Source organism: Syngnathoides biaculeatus, chromosome 14, assembly GCF_019802595.1.
Source record: "Syngnathoides biaculeatus isolate LvHL_M chromosome 14, ASM1980259v1, whole genome shotgun sequence".
Lineage (NCBI taxonomy): Eukaryota > Metazoa > Chordata > Actinopteri > Syngnathiformes > Syngnathidae > Syngnathoides > Syngnathoides biaculeatus.
Window position 1 is genome coordinate 10,791,275 of NC_084653.1, and position 21,767 is coordinate 10,813,041.

At 40.2% G+C, this 21,767-nt stretch overlaps 2 protein-coding genes across 3 annotated transcripts in view; both read left to right on the forward strand.

The window, feature by feature from the left end:
- Positions 1-7,664, forward strand: part of LOC133511945 (FERM, ARHGEF and pleckstrin domain-containing protein 1) — a 52,699-nt gene extending 45,035 nt beyond the window's left edge. The window contains exons 19-27 of one of the 2 annotated variants that reach the window (XM_061841066.1): positions 377-507; positions 593-661; positions 1,286-1,375; positions 1,653-1,735; positions 1,844-1,956; positions 2,453-2,616; positions 4,593-4,700; positions 5,719-5,870; positions 5,949-7,664. In XM_061841066.1, coding sequence (XP_061697050.1) covers positions 377-507; positions 593-661; positions 1,286-1,375; positions 1,653-1,735; positions 1,844-1,956; positions 2,453-2,616; positions 4,593-4,700; positions 5,719-5,870; positions 5,949-6,030 — 992 coding nt within the window. In that variant the 3' untranslated portion in view covers positions 6,031-7,664. Of the gene's footprint in view, positions 1-376; positions 508-592; positions 662-1,285; positions 1,376-1,652; positions 1,736-1,843; positions 1,957-2,452; positions 2,617-4,045; positions 4,562-4,592; positions 4,701-5,718; positions 5,871-5,948 lie in introns of those variants that run through there. The other variant, XM_061841067.1, reaches the window with a different exon arrangement.
- A 2,268-nt stretch (positions 7,665-9,932) lies between these two features.
- The window catches only part of zmp:0000001200 (dedicator of cytokinesis protein 9), a 78,579-nt gene continuing 66,744 nt past the window's right edge, over positions 9,933-21,767 (forward strand). Inside the window, exon 1 of the mRNA XM_061842053.1 lies at positions 9,933-10,349. Coding sequence (XP_061698037.1) covers positions 10,233-10,349 — 117 coding nt within the window. The 5' untranslated portion in view covers positions 9,933-10,232. The remainder of the gene's footprint in view (positions 10,350-21,767) is intronic.

The following is a 21,767-nucleotide window of genomic DNA, read 5'->3' on the forward strand; positions in this document are numbered from 1 at the left end:
AATTATTGAATGATTTGTTAATTTGTTGCAAAGCTATTCTAATGTAGGGGTTTTTTTTTTGTTTCTTTCTTTGTTTGTTTGTTTTGGTCATTCTTACACTAAGTCAGAACAAAACAAGAACTGCAAATGTACAAAAAAAAAGCAAGGGAGAGAAAAAATGCCAAAAGACAAACACTACACAACACATCCAACCCAATCACACTACTCCACAAAAATGATCAAATACTTAAACTGAATGCTCAGTTCTAGAGAAAGAAGTGTTCATCTGTTTGTCTTGAACTTATTGGGACACAAAACCCATCATTGTGGATATATTGTGTCATTCATGTCAAAATATCTATTTTAACGGGGTTCACTCTACTTGGTCGTCGGGTAGCTGCTCTGGCAGACGTGTCCGAAGTGGTCGAGCAGCTCCAGGGCAGCATCGTGAAGATGGAAAACTTCCAGAAACTGTTGGAGCTGAAGAAGGATCTGATTGGCGTGGACAATCTTGTTGTTCCTGGTCGGGTAAGACCAAGACTTATTAAATTCATTTATGTTGTTGTCATTTTGCTCATGATTGAAAATGTTTTTGTTGTTGTTATTTTGTCAGGAATTCATCAGGTTTGGCTCCCTTAGCAAACTATCTGGAAAAGGCCTACAGCAGCGAATGTTTTTCTTGGTAAAACCTCACTTTCACATATTACATCAAAATGTTAGCATTCTTAATAAGACCTGTAGATGCATTTTCAAAAAAAAGAAAAACATAATGCCATACATTATTGTTAAAGCAACAAAAAAAATAATAAAAGTGTTCCCACAGGTTTTTATGAATCTCAAATCTTTTTTAAGGTTTGAATGTGATTTTGTTTTTTAAGTGCCTTGCATAAATATGGAAGTGGCCAGTTTCAAGTGGGTTTATCTATTAATAAAAGCTAATCATGACATGATTTTTCTTAAATTTATAATAAACAGCAATAACTAAACCACTTTAAAGAGTCAGTGTCAGCACAAAATGATTACAAGGATTTGGACAAAGTGTGGGTTAGGAAATTCAAAAGAACAGATTTTAAAATTATAGATGAGCTACTACCAATTCTTAAAAGGGAACCCAATTGGAAACATGTAAAGAATTGTGGGCTATTCCTTAGTTAAATAAAACTACATAAAGATAGGCTCCCATTAATAGCAGTTTAAATTTACAAACCAAAGTGTATCAAGGGTGTACAACAGTACTCTACGTAGTTTTGGTGTAAAGTGTTAATGAAAAATATTTTTTTCCATCTCTGTGCTTCTGCGCTTATAGTTCAATGACGTCATTTTGTACACCAGTCGGGGGATGACGGCAACCAACCAGTTCAAGGTTCACGGACAGCTGCCGCTCCATGGCATGACAGTGAGTCCCTATTAATTGGACCCAAAGTGGTTCAAATAGTCATCAGCAGTCTGTCGTTAGTGTAAACAAACAGGACCAGACAGCAGAATAGGAGCTCTGTTGCCCACGCACAAACACAAATCTACACAAACATTTGGGGAAGCACACTCGTGCTTTGTGGATATCCACATTATGTTGAATCCCTCCCTCGCGCAACCTCTCGTTTTCCATCTATTTTGGTCCTCGCTGTCCCACTTGCCGCCACCCACCCTCTTAATGTCTGTATGTCGCTTTCCAGATCAGAGCGAGTGAAGATGAGTGGGGTGTTCCTCACGCCTTCACTTTGGTCAGCCAGCGGCAGTCGGTAGTGGTAGCAGCAAGGTAAGATCAGAAGTGCTCACCCCAAAGAGCTCGTGGCGGCACACACACACACACACACATAATGATGCATGTTCCATACTGGAGTATTTTGTCCATTCTTCTTTGTAGTTCTTTGTCAGAGATGGAAAAATGGATGGAGGATATTCAGATGGCTGTAGAAATGGCAAAAAACAACAACGGGCCCTCATCTGACCTGATGAGCTGCACGTTGACTGACATCAGTAAGTTATTATGTCCTACTATTACGACTATTACGTCCTAACACCAATGTTTTTCTCATCACTAATATTTGCCTTTTGTCTGTGTGCGAACAGATGTGCAATGTGATGTCATGTCCCGATGTTGTATTTTTTTTTTTTTAGGGATGGACATTCAGCCTTGATAAATTATGGTGAAGATGAATAATCAATTTTTCTTGTAATAAAAGCTGCTGACGCCTGCTTTATTGTTGTATAACTTTGGTAGTCAACAACGCAGAATAAAACTGACCACTTTTTATTTTTGGTAGGTTAACAAACATAACATTTTGACAGCTTTGAGCATCTTCAATCTTCTTACAAAGTGCCTGTCATCAATCACAGTGATGACCACAAATAAGGAAAATCAATTAGTCATTTGTAAATAACCAAACATTGTCTACTCTAGCTTCCTTCTCCCCAAATGCTTTCCTCGTCCCACTCAACTGTCTCGCAGTAACATATTTCCCGACTTTCCCAGAATCCCCAGAGGAGTTCTCAACGGAGGGCGAGTCCGAAGATGACACAACGGCCTTGCACCCCTCCCCGGAGAGGGCCGCCCCTCACCGCGGTAACACCATGGTGCACGTGTGCTGGCACAGGAACACCAGCGTGGCCATGGTGGATTTTAGCATAGCCGTGGAGGTACCGGACGAACGTCATGCTCCGCGCTAACCTCCTTCCTCTCTTGCCTCCATCTTGCTCAAATTTCTATGATTTTCACTGTTTGAGATTTGTTGATTCGTGCTGTGATTTTCCAGTGGGAACAATCTCCTCACATACCCGTTAGGGGATTTTCATTGGATAGGGCAAAAAAAAAAAAATTACTCTTTGACAGTTTACTTGCACCTGCAACACATTATTCAAATAAGACACAAAAGTTATTTTTTTATTACCATGATGTGGTACTGTTTATGAATTATACCTTTTTTTGTTTTGCTGTTAGTGACGTGATTAAAACTATACTTTTTACAATAGTGTAATTGATTAAAAAATGTTAAAAGGCTTCTAAAACAATGCTGAAGCAATTATAGTCAGTTTGTGTGAATGACTCATGATAAAAAGCAACAAAAAAATGCATACATTGCACACTATAAGGAAAAGTTTAACACTTAATCAATTTGCAATTAGTTTAAAGCAAGCTTCGGTAAACATTTTGCTTAATGGGAGGTTTCAGTTTTGTAAAATGGGCGGGTGAACAATAGGTACAGCTGATGACTTGATTTAAAAAAATAAATAAATAAATAAATAATTTTACTTGTAAATAATTACATAATTTACTTTTTAAAAAGAAAAATTGTATGAAATAGTTTCTATTGACAAATTAACATTATTTAAAGAGATTATTTTTTATTAAAAAAAGTCATAAAATAAAAGAGCAGCTAAATTAATGCAACGAATCCTATACGACTCTTTAAATGAAGTTATTGGTCTAATTTATAATTTATTTAAGAACAGAGAAGGCCATATGTGTGACCCCTGTTTTAATCTCAAAGTCCTCTTTCACATGTATTCTGAATCGTATGCTTCCATTTAGTTTTCTGGGGATCATGACTTTGTCTTAGTACAAATGGCAAGGGCTGGAAACTCATATCATCAACATATTTAAGATGAAACCGAGATTACGAGCATGGGCCTCGGGGTGTCACTTCCACCGGCAAACTGTGAGGATGTTGTTCACGCTGTGTGAGATCCCGCTCTATGTTCCCAAACGCAGCTTCCCTTATTTCTCTCCAGCCTCACTCCCCCACTCTGCACCACTTACAAAATCTGAGGGTCTATAAATAAACAGTCACTAAAGTATCGCTCGCAAAACTGCTGTTTTGGGAGCAATCCTCCATGAAGCCGTGCAGCTGTCGGTCGAGCTCTTCCTCTGTGCCTCCTTGTAACTCGTCCTTTTCACAGCCCTGCCTGGATGTCGCCGGCTTTCCCGCTGCTGTCGACCCCTGCGCTGCACTGCATGCTTTTGCTTCACCTACTCAGTGTCTGTTTCTGTCCACCCCCCCTCGACCCTGTCTGTCATTTCTTTACCTTCCCCTCCCTCTCCACGCGTCTGTGCGTTTTCCCATGCTAGAGGGCTCTAGTCCAGTCAGTGAGAATAAGGTGGGGCCACGCAGTGGCCACGGACCAGTGCCTCTTTGCGTTATCTGCTGGTACCGAGTCCAGAGCCTCTCCTTTAGTGAAGCCCGCAGGAGTCTAGAGGTAAAAGAGCCAGATAGACGGCACAGGCCTCATTGGGTCAATTGGCCACAACATTCGGAACACTTTCTCAACTTAATCCAGTGTTTCCTCAACCTTAATTCAATACGCTTCTGACAATGTAAATCAAAACTCAGCATTTTTGACTTGGAAAGGTCGATATTTGTTTTTATAGTACTTGCTTAGAATCTTATTGGCTTATGCAGGCCTACCTGATGAAGGGACCATTGAGTGCAAGCATGGAATTGGATCTATCAGGGTCACTTGGTAAAATAAATCAATAATAATATTTGAAGAAATCAAATGAAGTTCCCACTATATTTAGTTAGTCCTAAGTTTGATTATGTCAATGTACAAAAATTATAATTATAGAAGACCCAGATTTACATTTTCACCTTTGTTGTGTGTGCTGTGTTTCTCAGAACCAGCTATCTGGAAATCTACTGCGAAAGTTTAAGAACAGCAACGGCTGGCAGAAGCTGTGGGTGGTCTTCACCAACTTCAGCCTGTTTTTCTACAAATCCCACCAGGTGAGGACCATGCCCCCTCTGTACCCTTCACTTCACTGTCAGCCAACATTTTAATCCCTCTTCTTTCTTCTCGCTCTGTGCAAAAAGTCAAATGCTCTGTAGACAGCTGACCTCAGTTGGTCGCGATCGATGCATGATCTAAAACATTTTAACTTTTATAGTGGATGCTAGCAAACTAGTAGAAATACAAGAATAAGCAGCTGGACTTGTTGGGAATTTATAAAACCACACCGCTTCTTGTCAATTACTCAAACTGAAAGACCAATCCTGTTTTTCCAGATAAGGATGGTGTTCTTTACTTCTGTGGCTCACTGGCACCTCCTTGCGAAAAATATGTCTAATCAGCTGGAGTTGGCTTTTGGTGGTTCAATTTGGCTACTGAAAAACTTTCACATGCTTTATTTTTTCACAGACCTTGAGCTGCAAATATTATTGAGAGCCAGTGAAACAATTTGAATATTAACATTTAAATATAGTAAAAAATGTGTACCTAAATGTTTATTAACATGTATCGCTCTTAATTTAAAAATTGTATGGAAATAAATATTTAAAACGAAAGCCAAATCACATTTATTTGCCATTATACCGCTGTACAACGGGATAGATCTCCAGTGTATTTACCTTTCACTTGTGGTGGCTGTGCCTGTGCCGTAGTCTGAGAATCTTGGTCTAATCCACTAAAGTAGGTTATTCACGTGTTACATGGAAAAAGATCAAGACGCTAAGTCAGTGTCCATGTTGAAGTCATTTCTAGGGTTGAAATTACAATTTCGGCCAGCGCGGTGGTCCATCTGCTTCCCAGCTGAGACGCTGAAAGTTCAAATCTTGACTCTGGCCGTCTTGTGTGGCGTTTGCATGCTCTCCACATGCTTGTGTGGCTTTTCTCCAGGTACTCCGACTTCCTCCCACCTTCCAAAAACATACATGTTTGGGTCATTGAAGACATCTGTGATAGGTTCCGGCTCACTATAGAAAATGGATGGATGAATTTCTAATGTATTTTTGCTCCTCCTTTCAGGATGATTACCCTCTGGCCAGTCTTCCCCTGCTGGGTTACTCTGTCACCATCCCATCCGAGTCAGAGAACATCCACAAGGACTACGTCTTCAAACTGCATTTCAAGTCCCACGTGTACTACTTCCGGTCAGAGAGCGAATACACTTTTGAAAGGTAACCTGGAATAAGTCATTTACAAACACTTAGTGAATGTACCAGAGATCTTATGTGGGGTTATTTTGTTGTCCGCAGGTGGATGGAGGTGATCCGCAGTGCAACAGCCCCCTCCGGTCGAGCTCGGGTGCAGAACAACAAGGAATCCCAGACTCATTGAGTTGGACTCCGTTCTCTCTTCGCACACGTGGAACATCCGTCCATGTGTCTGTGCACACGCTGGTGCTTTTTTACTGTTTTAATGGTGACATGTCCGCTGGTTTCGACTGCATCAGAGACTGCATTTCTTCTTCTGACATTTTTACAGCTCAAATATGAAACCTTTTTTACAGGATGTCATTTGATACTGTTTTCTATTAATCGTTCCCACTTCCTATTCCTCATTGTGCTTTCCCCCGCCGCCCCTCTTTTTTTTTTTTAACCGTAGTAACTTGTCTGTATACTATCTTCGATGGCCTTTTTTGTCGTTCACTTCCCAGGAAACTTCACTTGTGGTGCCAAACATTTATATCACACTCCTTGACTTTTGTAATGCTTTTTTTTGTCTTTTTTAAACCATGAAGAATGTTACCATTGCGGTACGCTATAAAATTCACGTCAATCTAAAACAGGCCACCCTTTAAAACTCAGTGCTGAGCAACTGGCCTGGTTTTTGTTTTCATATTTTAAATAAAGTATGATTACTCTGGAAAAGGTTTTGTTGTAATATGAGAAATTGTCAACTGAGACTTGCTTAATAATTAGCCAAAGAAGCAGTTGTCAGTACCAGTGGCATTTTAAGACAATTGTTACCATGTCAAAATACTTGTTAGTTGTGATTTAATTTTTAATGAAATGTTCACACCAATAGCAGAATGACAAAAGGATGTAACAGAAAGCTTTAAAGATGATGATATTCAATTGCAAATGTTTCTGCTTCTCATTTAACCAGATGGCCCCCCACCATCAGACTTTGGCTCTTTTTATGGGACGAAAGGACTTAAAAATCATTTCCCTGAAGATTTTGTGTTCAAGAATGAACTGCAAAAGCTTTAGTCTTCTTAAGAATTACTCCAGGAGGACATATCTTTAGAAATGAAAGCATTTTTTTTTTAAATACTCAGGCTTAACATCTGTGAGAGGAGTCACTCGCTCTAGTGTACTTACAAGTATGACCTGCAGGTGTCAGTATTTATCAAGTTGTTTCAGAAACGTCAGTCAATAACGATTTACCGACGTCATAGCGCTTACTGACCAATCAGATGATTCCAATGCTGCTTACGCTCTTAAAAAGACAATATTTCCATGGTATCTGTAGATTGCTTTGTTGGTTGATGTTATCATAAGCATTATTTTTAATATAGTCAGTATAGTTGTACATTTTTCATCTACATGTACATTTAAATGCATGCGTGCTGAAGTTGACGCCACAGGATAAAGTTTGGAAAATTGGATTTATTAACCTCCTGAGACCGTGCAAAGTCATGTGAGGACATTACATTTGTGCTTCATTTTCTTAAATCTTTGACCTATGAGCCACATTTGTGGACTCTGCGCCCCAACATGTTGTGGTGATATCACGACATTACACTCATTTAAGTGAAAATAAAATGGGAGGAGATCTGCAAAAGACTTATAGAGCAGCTCCCAAAGGAAAAATGAGTGTATTTGCTTACAATAACATCTCTTTTTTTAATGACTTGGTTACTTCTGCAAAGTAAAACACTTAATCCTATGCACTTTGCTTGGGGACAGAATTTTGTAACTGTACTGTTTGTGTCATGTGGCTGGCCAAATGGATGGAATACACACATGCAATTAATTCCTTCAAGTGACACATCTGCTTATGCATGTAGTCAAATAAACTAAGAAAGCTTTGAAAATGTTTGCAAGTGCAAGTAGCCATGATTAATGGGTAAGAAGTATTTGCAAGATCTTCAAAGAGATTGGCTGCCACTGGATTTTGACATTACTCATCCGCAGTAACTAGGGCAAAATGTGAAAGTATTTATTGTCAAATGGTGTGACAATAAACCATTTTAAACCATTGTTCATGATGAGCAGCCAGAAGACAACTGTCCTAGAAAGGAAAAAAATGTGACTGTTCTGCATGAGTACAACTCAAAGATGGAAGGAGTTGATGTGTCAGATGGAATAATAAGCTTCTACTGAATGAGAGCGCGAACAAGCATTCAGATGACAAACGTATCCTATTGTGAACAATTGAATACTGAGAACTGATATCTCAAAGATGGCCATCATGGATTTTTTTAAGTTTTGGATGGTAGAGGCTCATGTATTCCTCAACAAGTGTGAGTTCCACTACGAGGTAAAAAAAAAAAAAAAAAAAAAACAACAACGAAAAAAAACAACGTTCATGTCACTCCAGTCCCCTACATCTTAATCCGCTTCAGTTCATCTTCCGGGTATGGTTGCTTTAAAAATAAATAAATAAATAAATAAATACATCTATGCATTGCAAAGAACAAGGTTACTTTGGGGTGTCTCATGAGTGATGGATGACATGTAATTTGTACCTCTGCCTGTTAAGTGAGCCCAAATGCTTGTCAAAATTTTACAGAAGTCGATAGGGCTGTTCCGAATAGACGGGCAGATAGCCTACTAAAAAGATACCTGATTGAAGAAGCTACAGTACATAAAGATACATATCGGGAAAAGTAATTGACATTATATTTGGAGTGAACAGTATTTTCTTTCTGGAAAGATGTTCAGACACTGTTGACTTGCCATGTTCATGGCTTTGGATCACTAGCTGGTTGTATTGTTGTCGTTTACATTTTGAAAGAAAGTGTTTCATACTTTCTTTTTTGACTAGTAGTTTCATTTTTTTGCCATACAGTTAGATTGAGCCATTGTACTGAGAACCACTTAAGTGTTGGAAGCTAAAGTGTTGCACGTACCCCAATTGGAAACTTGTGGTTTCAAACTGCAAATATGCAGAATATATATTTCACTCTTATGATAAGCAAACTTTACTCTTAGAAACAAATCTTTTTCTCCAATAACAACTTCCTGTATAAAGACCAAGTACTGTATAGTTATTATACTTATTAGGTCTTACTTATCCCGAATAACAAGTATTAATTAAAACAATGCACACCAGACAAACGCCCAGGGCTCAGGAGGTTAACTTTAATTGTTAACTACTGTGTTTTGTGCTTTGTAAGTTGAATCATCAAAAAATACTCAAGATATATATTTTTAAAGGGAGAACACAAGACCAGCAGAAGATGTTAAATCATATTTTTGTATTTTATACACTAGATTTTAAAACTTAAACAGCATGGGGGGGGTCACCACTGTTTCTATTTATTAGGTAAAATGTGCCATAATTAGGGATAACTATGACAAAAGTTAAAAATGCTTTATGTATTCCAGCATCCGTGGGTTAATTACACTCATTAAGCACTGTTTTTTGGTCAACCGTCCATCCATCCATCCATCCATCCATCCATCCATTTTTTTTAGCTCTTCATCCTTACAAGGGTCGCGGGGAGTGCCCGAGCCTATCCCAGATGTCAACGGGCAGGAGGCGGGGTGCACCCTGAACTGGTCGCCAGCCAATTGCAGGGCACATGGAGACAAACAGTCGCACACACAATCACACCTAGGGGCAATTTAGAGTGTCCAATTAATATTGCATGTTTTTAGGATGTGGGAAGAACCCTGCGAAAAAATTTCTATAGCGCATTTCTAAAGAATTTCTAAAGAACTATAGAACTTTCGGACCCAAGTCCTATAAAATTTCTATAGAAATTCTATTGATTCTATAGAAATTCTATTGGGCTGGAGAAATTCAATAGAAAATCACAGCTAAACTTCTGTAGAACAGGTTGTTCTGTACAAATTCTATAGAATTCTATATATTTGTGTAGAATTTCTATAGTATTTTTTTAGCTGGGAAACTGGAGTGCCCGGAGAAAACCCACGTTGGCACAGTCTGTCTGTGTTTTTTTTTTTTTTTTTTCGTGTGCGTGTTTGTGAAAGCACACAGTCCAGGAGGGGCGAGCAGTAGGCAGGCTCTGAAGCCGGCAGAGGTGCTACAAAAAAAGGGGGCGGAGCGCACCGAGCACCGAGGCGACGACGAGCTTTGACGCCTCCTGTCTCGGAACCAACGACCAATGACGCCGTTGTTACGAGTTCATTTCTTATGACAACAATGATTCAAAGCGGCACGCTGGAACTCAGCACTAAGGCGACAAAAAACGTGCTCGACTGACAAATGGGAGCGAATCGGCTGCGGTTGGGTCACGGCATGATCCGGTTTCGAAGTCGTAGAGGCCGCTGAAGAGGATGGCAGTTTCCTTCATTGTTTTTTTTTTTTTTTTTTAAAGTGACCTTAAAAATTTAAAAAGTCCAGTGATGTCCATTCTCGCTCAGTCGGAAATCAGGAAGTTTACCCGGGGTCTGGGGAAGCCCGGGACGGCCGCCGAGCTCCGGCAAAGTGTCTCCGAGGTAGTCAGGACCTCCGTGTTGGTGGTGAGTAAACACCTCAACTCTTTCTTGACTTCCTCTTCTACGTCCGCATTTTCTTCCAATGGTGGTCATGTGTCTCGAGAATGAATGCAGAGTGCATGCGACCGAGCTCAAAGCCACTATTTCGACTTGTGGAGTCGCATTGTGGAGAATGAATGAGCGTTTGTTTGTTGTTACGCTGAGGTTAAAAAAGCAATTGTGTGTGGCTTTATGAATGAATGATAACATAATAGGACCTTTCACAATGCCCTGTCATTGTGACTTTTGGGTCCATGAAGAGTTGTCTTTAAGTCTTCATGGACGAAAATAGTCTGTATAGTACACAATTTAACTCACAATAGCAATATTGCAATTTCTGCCACTGATAATTCAATAGTAATTGTTAAAATGCTAAAATCACACATTCATACTACTTTTGTCCAAACTGGTAAAAATAAAGTCGCGGAGATCTCCATCCATCTCTGCGCCTTTTTTACCATATCACACTATGTCATCTGTCTTGTATCCCAGAGTTGAGGACCCTGGGACACAAAGTTAATTATTGATCCTTGCGATTACTACTTTCTTTTTTGAACTGTGGAACTCCCCTGAAATACCTTGCTCTTGTCACTCTGAAATCACTTAGCCAACGTCTCTTCTATGGGATGAGGCATCTATCATCGCAGTGCCTTGCGACCTTAATTCAATTTTGGTGCACTCCAGCCTCTGTGACGTAGAACAGCACCACATACACAATGAATGTGTTAGTTGACAGCATGCTGTGGTAAGTGCAGTATAAAAAAAAGGGCTTTCGGGTACCTCCACTGTCTGTCCACTCAGTTCACCCAAAATAGAAAATTGCACCTTTACATATTTGTTATTCTTACAATGGCTTCTCACTGGGTTTTGCATGTGACACTTGATTTTTACAGCACATTTTCGGCCTTTTGAAAACTTACCTTTGAGGTTGTCTAGTACTGCGATAGCGATAGATGGCCACCGGTACAGGGTGTGCCCAGCCTCTTGTTCAAAACCACTCCTGCTCCCCTATCATCCTAATGTGGACTAGTGATATGGGAAAAGGATACACAGCTGGGTTGTTAAGTCATCTCAGAGAAAAAATGGAGTCCGAATGTACAGCACAGTTTAAAGTACCCTTGACAATTACTACTATTTCGGATTAAAACAAAACAGTTTGGAGGTCTATGTTGTGCCTCAGGAAGTAGAACAGGATTTGATTTTCACATGTATTGTATGGTTTGTTCATGATAGAATCAGCTCCCTATCAAAATGTTTTCTGGTTTTGAAAACCAGGGGTTGTGGGTTCATATCCCACTGGGGCCTCCACTCCCTGAGAAGGGTTGCGTCAGGAAGGGCATCCGGCGTAAAAATTGTGCCAAACATATGTGCGTTCATATGAGATGACACGCTGTGGCGACCCCGAAAGGGAGAAGCCGAAAGAAACACACACACACAGTAATTGAAGCCATCCGTTGCCATGGGAATAACATCACAGGATGGCTCCTCACAAGGGAAAGCAAATGGGGCAGTGGGGTTCTTCCCAGTATTCATTGACAGTGACATAGCATCTACTTTGGGAACATTTGTGGGATGCGTACTCGCCGTAGCTGCCTGCAGTATCACTTTTCTAGGAGGGGAAAAAGGAGTCGACTCTTTTGTTATGTCCAAGCGTGTTAGGTGTGCCGACGTTCTTTTAAGAAGTTGCTAGGTGACCAAAACAGACTCCATCTTACTTCTCTTGTCATGGGAATCCTGAGTCAATATCCCAGATGTCCAACCACAACTTGGCAACATTTATTCATTGTCACAGTCATGAGCCCCGAAGAGAGCAGAAGAAATAATTTGGGAAATCAACTTGCTTCAAGTGGCTTTTACAGTATTTCGCTTTGTGTCACAATCAGCAGGCATCCAGCTGCTCCATTGTTGATAAACATGTAGAAATATGTTGACGTGAATGTATGGCTGTGTTTGCTGGGTTTTCGGAGTGGGACAAGAATGCGGATGCACACACAACCGCTGTTCACACAGCTCATCATTAATTCCTCCGTGATACATGTAAATGCAACGCGAACAGAGGGACTATTTGAAGAACAACGGTAGACTGTGCCTTGTCATTCCCGCAATTATTCATTTTATAAAGATTTCACTTTCATTTTCAAACAGATCACTCATCCATGGGTCTTTTCCTTTGGCTGGTTTGCAGTCAAGTGTATTTTTGGCACCAGTTTTTAAGTTTGTAACTAGGTACCTTTGTGTTTATTCGGTGGCCACTTGTAGCTGTCCTGAGCTCAAACATGATCCACTCCTGTGTGTGCACACTTCAAGCCACCCGATCATACTTGTATTCACATCATGAATCCACAGCTGCACTTTTTGGCGTGGGGGTTCATTTGAATTAAGTTCAACTTTATGAATATGTTAACTCCTGAGTCATTGTAGCCTTAAATGTACTACTTTTGTTTTGGTAACATTCACCTATTTGTGTCGAATAATGAGCTATTGTGGGGCACATTATAATACATTATCCCTCAATAGTCAGATATGAATGCCCACTTTAGTTCTGGTCATCAATGACGACTATGTCTGTATCCTAAATGATGGGAATAAAATTGATCGATTGCAGTTGGAAATTTTAAAATAGTGTACGCAGTTTATTGAACTGCCGGGAGACAGTTATGTAATTGTCATCAATAGTCTGCCTGCCAGCTAGTGTTGCTCTGTCCACAAGCTTAGCCTTCCCTGCACTGGATGTGTATCACTATTTGTTGAAGTGCTGCAGTGGATGGCCAGAACACAAAACTGAGCAGCATGGGAAAAATGTAGGGATGCACCAATAGCACTTTTTGTTTTTCTTTTGTTTGGACTGAGAATAACCACAAGTACTGTACTTACATTTGAAAACTCGCTGATAACAAATCCCAGTGTGCATCCAAGTTATAAACATGCATATTAAGTTAATTGAAGATTCTAAAGTGTCCATTCGTGATTGTTGTGGTGGTATTTTTGCAGTTTGCCCTTTTGCAGAACTGGTATAGAGCTGAGAGGTTGAAGCACCTAATATCATGGACAACACTGCAAACTGTAAACACATAATATCAATATTGTAAAGGCAACATTTATTGGATAGCATACTGCTATACCAATGTATCTAAAGAAATCCACTAAATGTATAAATGTTGTTGTCTTCCAGTTGTGACAACATTGCAAATTCCGTCTTTGATCATTTACATGGATCGAACTCGTGTTCTAATAAGTTGTGAAACCAGACTTATTACTCATGGTGTTCTCCATATACAGTATATGTGTTTTGTGTGTTCACTCTAGATTGCCCAACTGACACAAGAGTGCAAATTCTCAGCTATGTCGCCAATGTTTGCACTCACAGGTACACTGCAGGACCAAGCATGTCTGAAGATTACCACACTGTCAGTGCAGTCGCTGCCAGGCTTCAGCAATATTCTTCCCCCTCCATCTGTTCTAATAAATGGCTGCTTGTTCTCTCTGTTTTGCCGACTAAAAGGTTATTTTATTACAGCGATGCTAAATAGCACTCTCTAAGAATAAACACACAGGGGCAGAGATATACAGTAAGCGCACACAAGCGTATCCATTCTCTACATAGGTCAATTATACATGAGGCTGCTCGCGTGACCAGTGCACATTAGTAGTTTCCCTCAATGCCTGGTGCAGCCCAAAGTTTCAATTCAGTCCAACAATACCTATTGAACATCATGAAATTTTGGGTAAAAAATTTTGCTACAGTTAAAAGTCGACAATGTTGTTTCGTTGCATTGTTTTATTGTCTACAATAGAAACTAAATAGCATCTGAAAGCCTGATGTTAAATGTCATTTATAGGTTTCAATGGCAGTTGGTAACTGACTACATTTCTCCATTACAAGTGACATCATATGAGCAAACCAAGTGCAGCCTTGTGACTTTTCATCTGTTATTCACTGCAACAGCGTCACGGTTCAAAGCCAAACCTTTCCAAATTAAAAAACGGAGTGTTTACAGGCAAATGGCGGAATTACTACGCAATGATGTATGGCTTGTGGAGAGGGGGCTTCCAGGAAAGTGAGAAATATGACATGTTGTTCAAATATAAGATGAAATGATTGGGTTTTTCTAAGATTATTGCCAGTTTTCATTTTAATATAAACCACGTTTGCCACATGGAGCAGGCAGTGAGAATGGGAATGTTGAGATATTCCGCACTTGAGAACTCAAAGGGTTCTTCCACCCAGTCTTTAGTGACCCTGGTTAGCCCAATTGCAGAGACTGTGCCCAATCTTTTTACTTAAAGGGAAAACCATGTGTGCTATTTAAAGTGTAAAATTGTAATGACGCAGTAACATTTCATTCATATTACAGACAGAATAATAGTCTATCTACTAGTCAGTTGCTTGTGTGGAATTGATTGCTGCTTCATTCTGTTAAAAAGTAATTCAAGGAAAAAGTAATGCGCTACTTGCCTTCTTGCCTCAGAGGTGCTGTTGAGTCAGCCAAAACTGAGTGTGCATTCCAATGTTATGCTTGATCATGTCGGATATGGAAAGTTGAGCTACGTACCCAATGACAACTCCTGTGTCAGCTTTATCCTGGCATAAAAACATGAGTCAACAACACTCAAAACGTGATTCTTTGCTCCCAAATGGCCATCCCCAAATCACATAGACATGTATCCCAAAAAAAGGGTGTTCAAGAAGACTGGTTTGACTCTTGAGGACTTGATGAATATTAAGAGTGTTGCTTTACAAAGTGATCTCTGTAACGACTGGCTCAGCCATGTTTATACTGTAGTTGTTACAAAACTGATTTCTATGTATACGTTTTACTTGGTTGTTTTAGCATAAACGTACCTTTTTAGATATCCTCATGAATCATTAACTGCTCTTAATCATGAAACATCACCCTAGCCTGTCAGATGAAGTATAGATTTTTGTGTGGGGGGGGCACAGCTGCACACTGGCTGAGATCAATAGACGAATGGCATGCTTGTCAGTTGCATAATTATCTTTTGTAGATTTGCAATGCACCGACATATGATGAAAAACTGTGGATGAACATCTTATTTCCACTGCCCGAGTGAGCAAATGTTTTTCCGTCTGTCAGTCAGGATGTGCCCGTGACTTCCTGTGTTCCGTGTTGTGGTGGGAAAGCAGTGGCCTAGTGGTCTTCTGCTAGATAGCGCCGGTCAGCTCTGGTTTTATTTGAACTGGACTCCGCTCTCATGAAGTGATTCGTCTGATGGAGCAGGACTGTTTTGGAGTGAAGAGGTTACCATAACAAGCCATCCCTGTCAGTTAGTGCACTGCACCTGTCTGATTTGCTTCTGGGTATACAGTATATACATTACATAATCCAAATGACTTTAACATCTGTAAACATTCTGCTTCTGCAGGCAATGATGATGATGTTGGTGCTTCTTCTTTATTTAGTCCAGATGCAATGTTGGAAGGAGGTTTGGAATGCACTCGCTGTTGAGTTACCAGTTCGTTTAATTTTAACGCTCTCTCGTCCATTCAAATGGAAAATGAGTAGAAGGGTAGAGCAGCTGTGTTGGTTGCTCATATGCAAAACCTCAGCGTCCCTTGGTAATAGTATTGATGCTCCCTCAGTGTACTTCATGAAGTAAAATGTGACAATAATTGCTAAATGTTTGTAAGTCAAATCCTTACTTATCCCTGACAAAATGGTAAAATTCAAAACTCAAGTTGATTCCCAAACACAACAGTTTGAGCAGAGGTTCAGAAGTTATTTCCTTGTGGAAAAAGTAGCCTGGGGTTGTAGACCACTCAATAAATATACAACTTCATTCATGTTACACTGTGGAGCCATATTCCAATGTGGATTGATGCACATTATCATCAACAGCACAAATCCAATTGAGGATGCTTCAATTCAATTCCTCTTCCCATTAAAAAGCTTGCCAATTTGCGTCAATTGGCAGACACTAAGAACATCTACAAGATAGAGGACCTGAGTGACAACCTTGATTTTTTTTTTTTTTTTTTTTAATGCTGTGTAAACTGGTACAATTGGTAGTATTGCGAATTTCCCCACTGCAGGACGAATAGAAGTTATAGTTTGCTTTTGGTTTTTACTACGTTGTAGCTAATAGGGCTAGCACTTTTGCTTTCCCAGTTTTCTGGTAAAACAAACAAGGAAACAATTGTTTGTCTCAATCAATGACATTCTCAGATTCAATATTTTGGCATTTAACATGCATCTGAATTGACAACCAAACAAATGATGCAAACACAGCATGTTGAGAACCTGTACCTGTTAGCATTGTCTTTTATTGTCTTGTGTGGTCATTTTAGCATTTAGTTCAAACTGTCTGTTAAGCGCATAACTTAAACATTCCTCCATTATACCCTTGTTCTTTTGGGATCACTGTTGAAAAGACTTAAATGTCAGGTTGCTGTTTATGGCAGACTCCCTCCCCCACAGCAGCCTTGTAAACCCAAGGAGTAAGTGCAGTACTGGTATTTTTCAACCACAAGCTACTTCAAAGTATCAAATGAATGGTGCCCTTCTGAACCCAGAGCACACACTGCGCATCCTGTATATAACTGTATTTGCCCTGAAAGATAACTATATTAGCCTGTAACTGGCCTCCATGTGAACATGTGTGTGGATGCAGCACTGCCATACATGAGAAATTCATTAGTGTTGTCAAGGTCCAGTGTGTTAGCTGAGAGGTGAAACTGCTCAAGCTCAGCCAGGCTAAATTGTTGGGCTTCACTCCTGCACTCGACGGGAGATTAATCTCATTGGATTAAAACCCTGACAAGGCCCTTAATATGTACAGCTCATCCACACTGGCTGTCTGCAAAGAGAGGACTAATGGCTACCACATTTCCTTTTAAGTCTCTGTGTGTTTACTTTTCTTCCAGAGAGGGGTATTTACCATCCGAGCCCACTTGAATTGTCCATAAACGTAAATTCTCCCTTGTAACCTTCACTACAGCTCAGAGAGATCTTGTAATTGCGGGGAAAACTGTTGCTAGCCTGCTACCATGAGGGAGCAGATTAAAGGCAAGGCAATATGCCAACACATTTATCCTTACTTTACACACGGCCATTTCACGACTACACAAGATATTTCCGTGTGTGAAATTCTAGGTTTACTGTTATTTCCTTGTGCTGTGCGCTGCTATTTGCTGTAAATCATCTGGGTATTCCTCTTTGAAAGTTGATAATCTTCTTATGTCACTGTGTATGAATGACAAGCCTAAATGTAATGTGCATAATCCAGAGTACAGTGGGGTGATGTGCTGCAACATGCATTTGTGCTCCCAGAATTTCATACGGGAAAGTATCTTACTGCCCATCTAGTTACCAAGCTACTGTTCTCATGAAAAATAAACGTTCACCATATTTGTCCAGCTTGTTGTACCAAGATTTATCTTTTTTTTTTTTTTAAGGAATGCGTCACTGCATCATGCAGGTGGATTGACTCATGTTGCTGGGATACTGTACTCAATGTGAAGCAGTGCAACTGAATTTTGTAAGATTGCATTGTTACATTTATCAAATGGTGACACAGTTGTTCATGGCAGCCAAATTACTGCCATACAAGTCCTTCCTACCCCTTGCACTTCTTTGATAATTCACCATGATTCCGGATGACTTCAAGATTGTAGTGTTGGGCTAACAACCCATTCTCAGTGGGTAATCTGCTTTGAACGTCATGTCGTCTTGTGGCCCCCTGTGGTCAATGACCCTTCACTCTCTCCCTAAAGACAAATAACACCAACCGCTGTTATAGAGGTTTGATGAGTCTTGTAAGAAGCCCTGATGTTTAATTCTCCTGACAGAAGAGTGAGAAATATTGTGGAAAAGAATTGTTGAAAGATGTAATTTGTTCGATTTTGCTGTGAATCATCAGAGGATATACTTAACATTCGGGCTGATGTTATCTGGCTGCTGAAAGATGAAAGTAAACGTTCAACTCACTATCATTCATCAGGGATTTCCCGTAAATGAGTGTTTAGGAGCCTCGTGCGTGCTTATTTTCATTCACCCAAAAGTTGCCGAGGACGTGGTGGAGGAATGCATGATTATTCAAGTAAATGGATCGGTTAGCTGTTGCTCCTTTTGATGTCTTTTTCCCACAGTGTACACTGTTTTTTTTATGTAAAATAATCCCTGCAGAACCCCGTGCTGATGCTTTTGGTGTGTGCACTGAGCAGTGTGTGAATGTGAGCTGCCAAAGGGTTGCACCTCTAATGACTTCTCACCTGACAGATGCATAGCTTGCATTCTTTCATCTAACACTGTGGTTGGGGAGATGGGGAGAGTGAGGGGCAGGAAAGGGTGGACAGTGTCTCCTCCTAAAACACTTGCACTTAGCTCTCTCTGCTGACACATGGTACATATGTGGATAACTTTGTAATGTTTGGGGGTTATCACAAAGGTTTCAGGTGTGGTGTCATGAACCCAAACTACAAGTTTTTTTCTCATGGACTTAATCACCCTGGCATGAACTCAGGTCCTTACAGCCATTGGATTACACATGCTTTCTATACATATCCTTGGTGTCAGATCATCAAGCAATGGGAAGAGTGAGTGATTATGAGATCAGTGAGACCAGAGTTTCTATTGAGTCTTGATCAGTGACGACAAAGTCAAAGTCATGTGGATTGCATTATTTGATGTGAGAGGTGATCGCCCACTTCTAGTTCTTCTTTACACAGGGCCAAATGATCAACCGGCACATCTACAAAAGGATCATGTAGTTTTTGCTTTGTTCTGTCTCAATGTGATTCTCGTTTTCCATGTTGCCAAGCTCAAGGTGGTCATCAAGAGGATAACGAAAACATCAAGATGGCCGTGACGTCCGAGTTGGGGAAGATCCTGGAATCCTTCCAGTAGTAACGTGTTAGGTGGCCACCAGTAATTAACAGTGGAATTGCAAAAAAAACTTTACTTCAAAAATCCTCCAGAATACATCCATCCATCCATCCATCCATTTGCGTACTGCTTATCCTCACTAGGGCCATGGGCATGCTGGACCTTATTCCACCTATCTTCAGGCGAGATACAGGGTACATCCTGATCTGGTCACCAGCCAATCCCAGGGCACATGTAAAGAAACAACCATTCGCACTGATGAGAAATTTAAAGTCTTCAATTACTCTACGATGTACTGTATTTTCTGGAGTACTCAGAGAAAACCTACGCTGACACGGGGAGAACATGCAAACTCCACAGAGTGAGGCGGGGATCTGAACCCCCAGCAGCTACTGGCCATAACAAATCAATTCTTCCAAATAAACTATTGATTATTAAAGCATGTACATGATCTATTCTACTGCCCACACTGTACTTTTTGTGGATAATGTTCCATTTGTGCCATCTAAGTTGAGTTTTTTGGGTAAGTGACGCTGTTTGAAATGTCACGGTAATTTTGACACGTCAACTATGTGTATCCCTCAGAATTTCAGTCCGTATGAGCTTTTTGTGGATATTTTTAACTGAAATTTGCCACTAAATCGGTTATTGCTTCCCCAAAGACAAAAAGAAGAGGTTTGAGGAGATCCATCCATCAATTTTCTGTTGCGCTTTTCCTCACTAGTGTTGTGGGTGTGCTGGATGTTATCCCAGCTATCTTTGGGCGAGATGCGGGACACACCCTGAATTAGTTGCCAGCCAATTACAGGCCACATACAAACAACCATTCGCACTCACATTCACACATAGTGGCAATTTGGAGTCTTCAATCAACCTACTACACATGTTTTGGGGTTTCGGGAGGAAACCGGAGGGCCTGGAGAAAACCCATGCAGCAATGGAGAAAACAGGCTTCAAGAAGAAAAGCTTAATTTGTGTCTGAAATAGATATTTTCTAACACCCGTCCTTTCTTTTTTCTGACACCTTGTAACATACTGAGTTGACAATAACTGAGATCCAATACAAGAGCAAACACAACAATATTTTGCCCATTTTGCCCATTTTAAATGTCTGTAGAGTGGGTCGGTAAATCTGTTCAGTCCATAAAAATGAATTTTTTTTTCACCACTAAAACAACTGCAAGGTCTGTGGACTCACAGTAATCACTAATTATCATAATGTCACAGACAACTACATGCAGTGATGCCCTCAGTAATATATTTTTCCTTTCAAACACGATGTCTCAGTTATGGACTGTGGTCCTGATAAGTATTTAGTTTTTTTGCCTTGGAGTTTAATTATCAGGGATTCTGCTTTGGCTGGTAGGATTGTAGTGTGTTGTGCTAGAACGGATACATTATGTTGTTGTTTCCACAGCAGGTGCCTCTTCTTGATCACACGTTGGTGATGTCAAGTGAACAAAGTAATCTTGCTCACTGTCCCTGTTACTTTTGGTGATAGGTTTAAGTTTTGAAGTGGGCCTTAAAATAGACTTCCATGCTTACTGAATTTGTATGACTACTACTTATTCTGGGCTTTATTTGAGCGCAGTTTACAGAAGACTGATTTTGTATTAGAAACTGTACATACTGTACTTTAGTGAATATGGCCACAGCAAAATCCAAAACATCTCATAATTAATCTTATTCCTGTCCTCAATAAACACGTAGTGAGCTCATTCAGCTTTCAGTTACAAGGTTATATCAGGTTTGACCCACTATGCGGTATGCTTTGGATGAGCTATTTCTTATTTACATGATTTCTGGCACACTGGAATCTGGTTTTCTTTTGCATAAATATTAACAATTCTTTGTGCTTCTTTTTCTGGGCATATTGTTTCCTGATAAAGTTTCATCGCCCACTACTGGCCTGGCGTGCATATTACAGCATCTTTTTTTCAGGTCTGTGTGCAGAGGGTCATGTTGTTTTTGTTTGTATATTAAAGTGTTCATTTTTTAATGAGGTGATTGTCAAAGTACAAACTGTGTTCTATTTTTCTTTCATTGCATACTAAGGTCATTGTTTGAAGATGTGATGCAAAATCACTGATGCTGAAAAATGCATTATTACAACTCAAGGTCACATAAGACCAACAAAAATGTCAAATCCATCTTAGTTACCATAGCAGCCACACTGGTCATTATGAAATGAGCAAGATCTGTGAGGCAGGCTCGCAACATACCAACAGCTGACGCCGGATCTGCAGCAAATAATGAGATTGTTTCGTCCTGAGAGGGCTATATTGCATGTTATGCTCTTTGTGCCGGCTGTGCACTTTGTGTGTGTGTGTGTGTCATTGACTGAGTGACGAGGCTATGCTCATATCAAATAGCGTGTATACTACAGGCAATACACGAGCAGTACTAATACAGCTTGGTGATGAGCCTCTGAGTCCAGCCATTCTTTAATAAGAATGTAGTGCGTAACGTGCGCTTCCTCTGTCAGGAAGAGTGGAGCCAGCTTTTAAGGGTGAAGGTTTCTCAGGATGCCGCTTGTTTTGCTCAAATAACACATTTTATT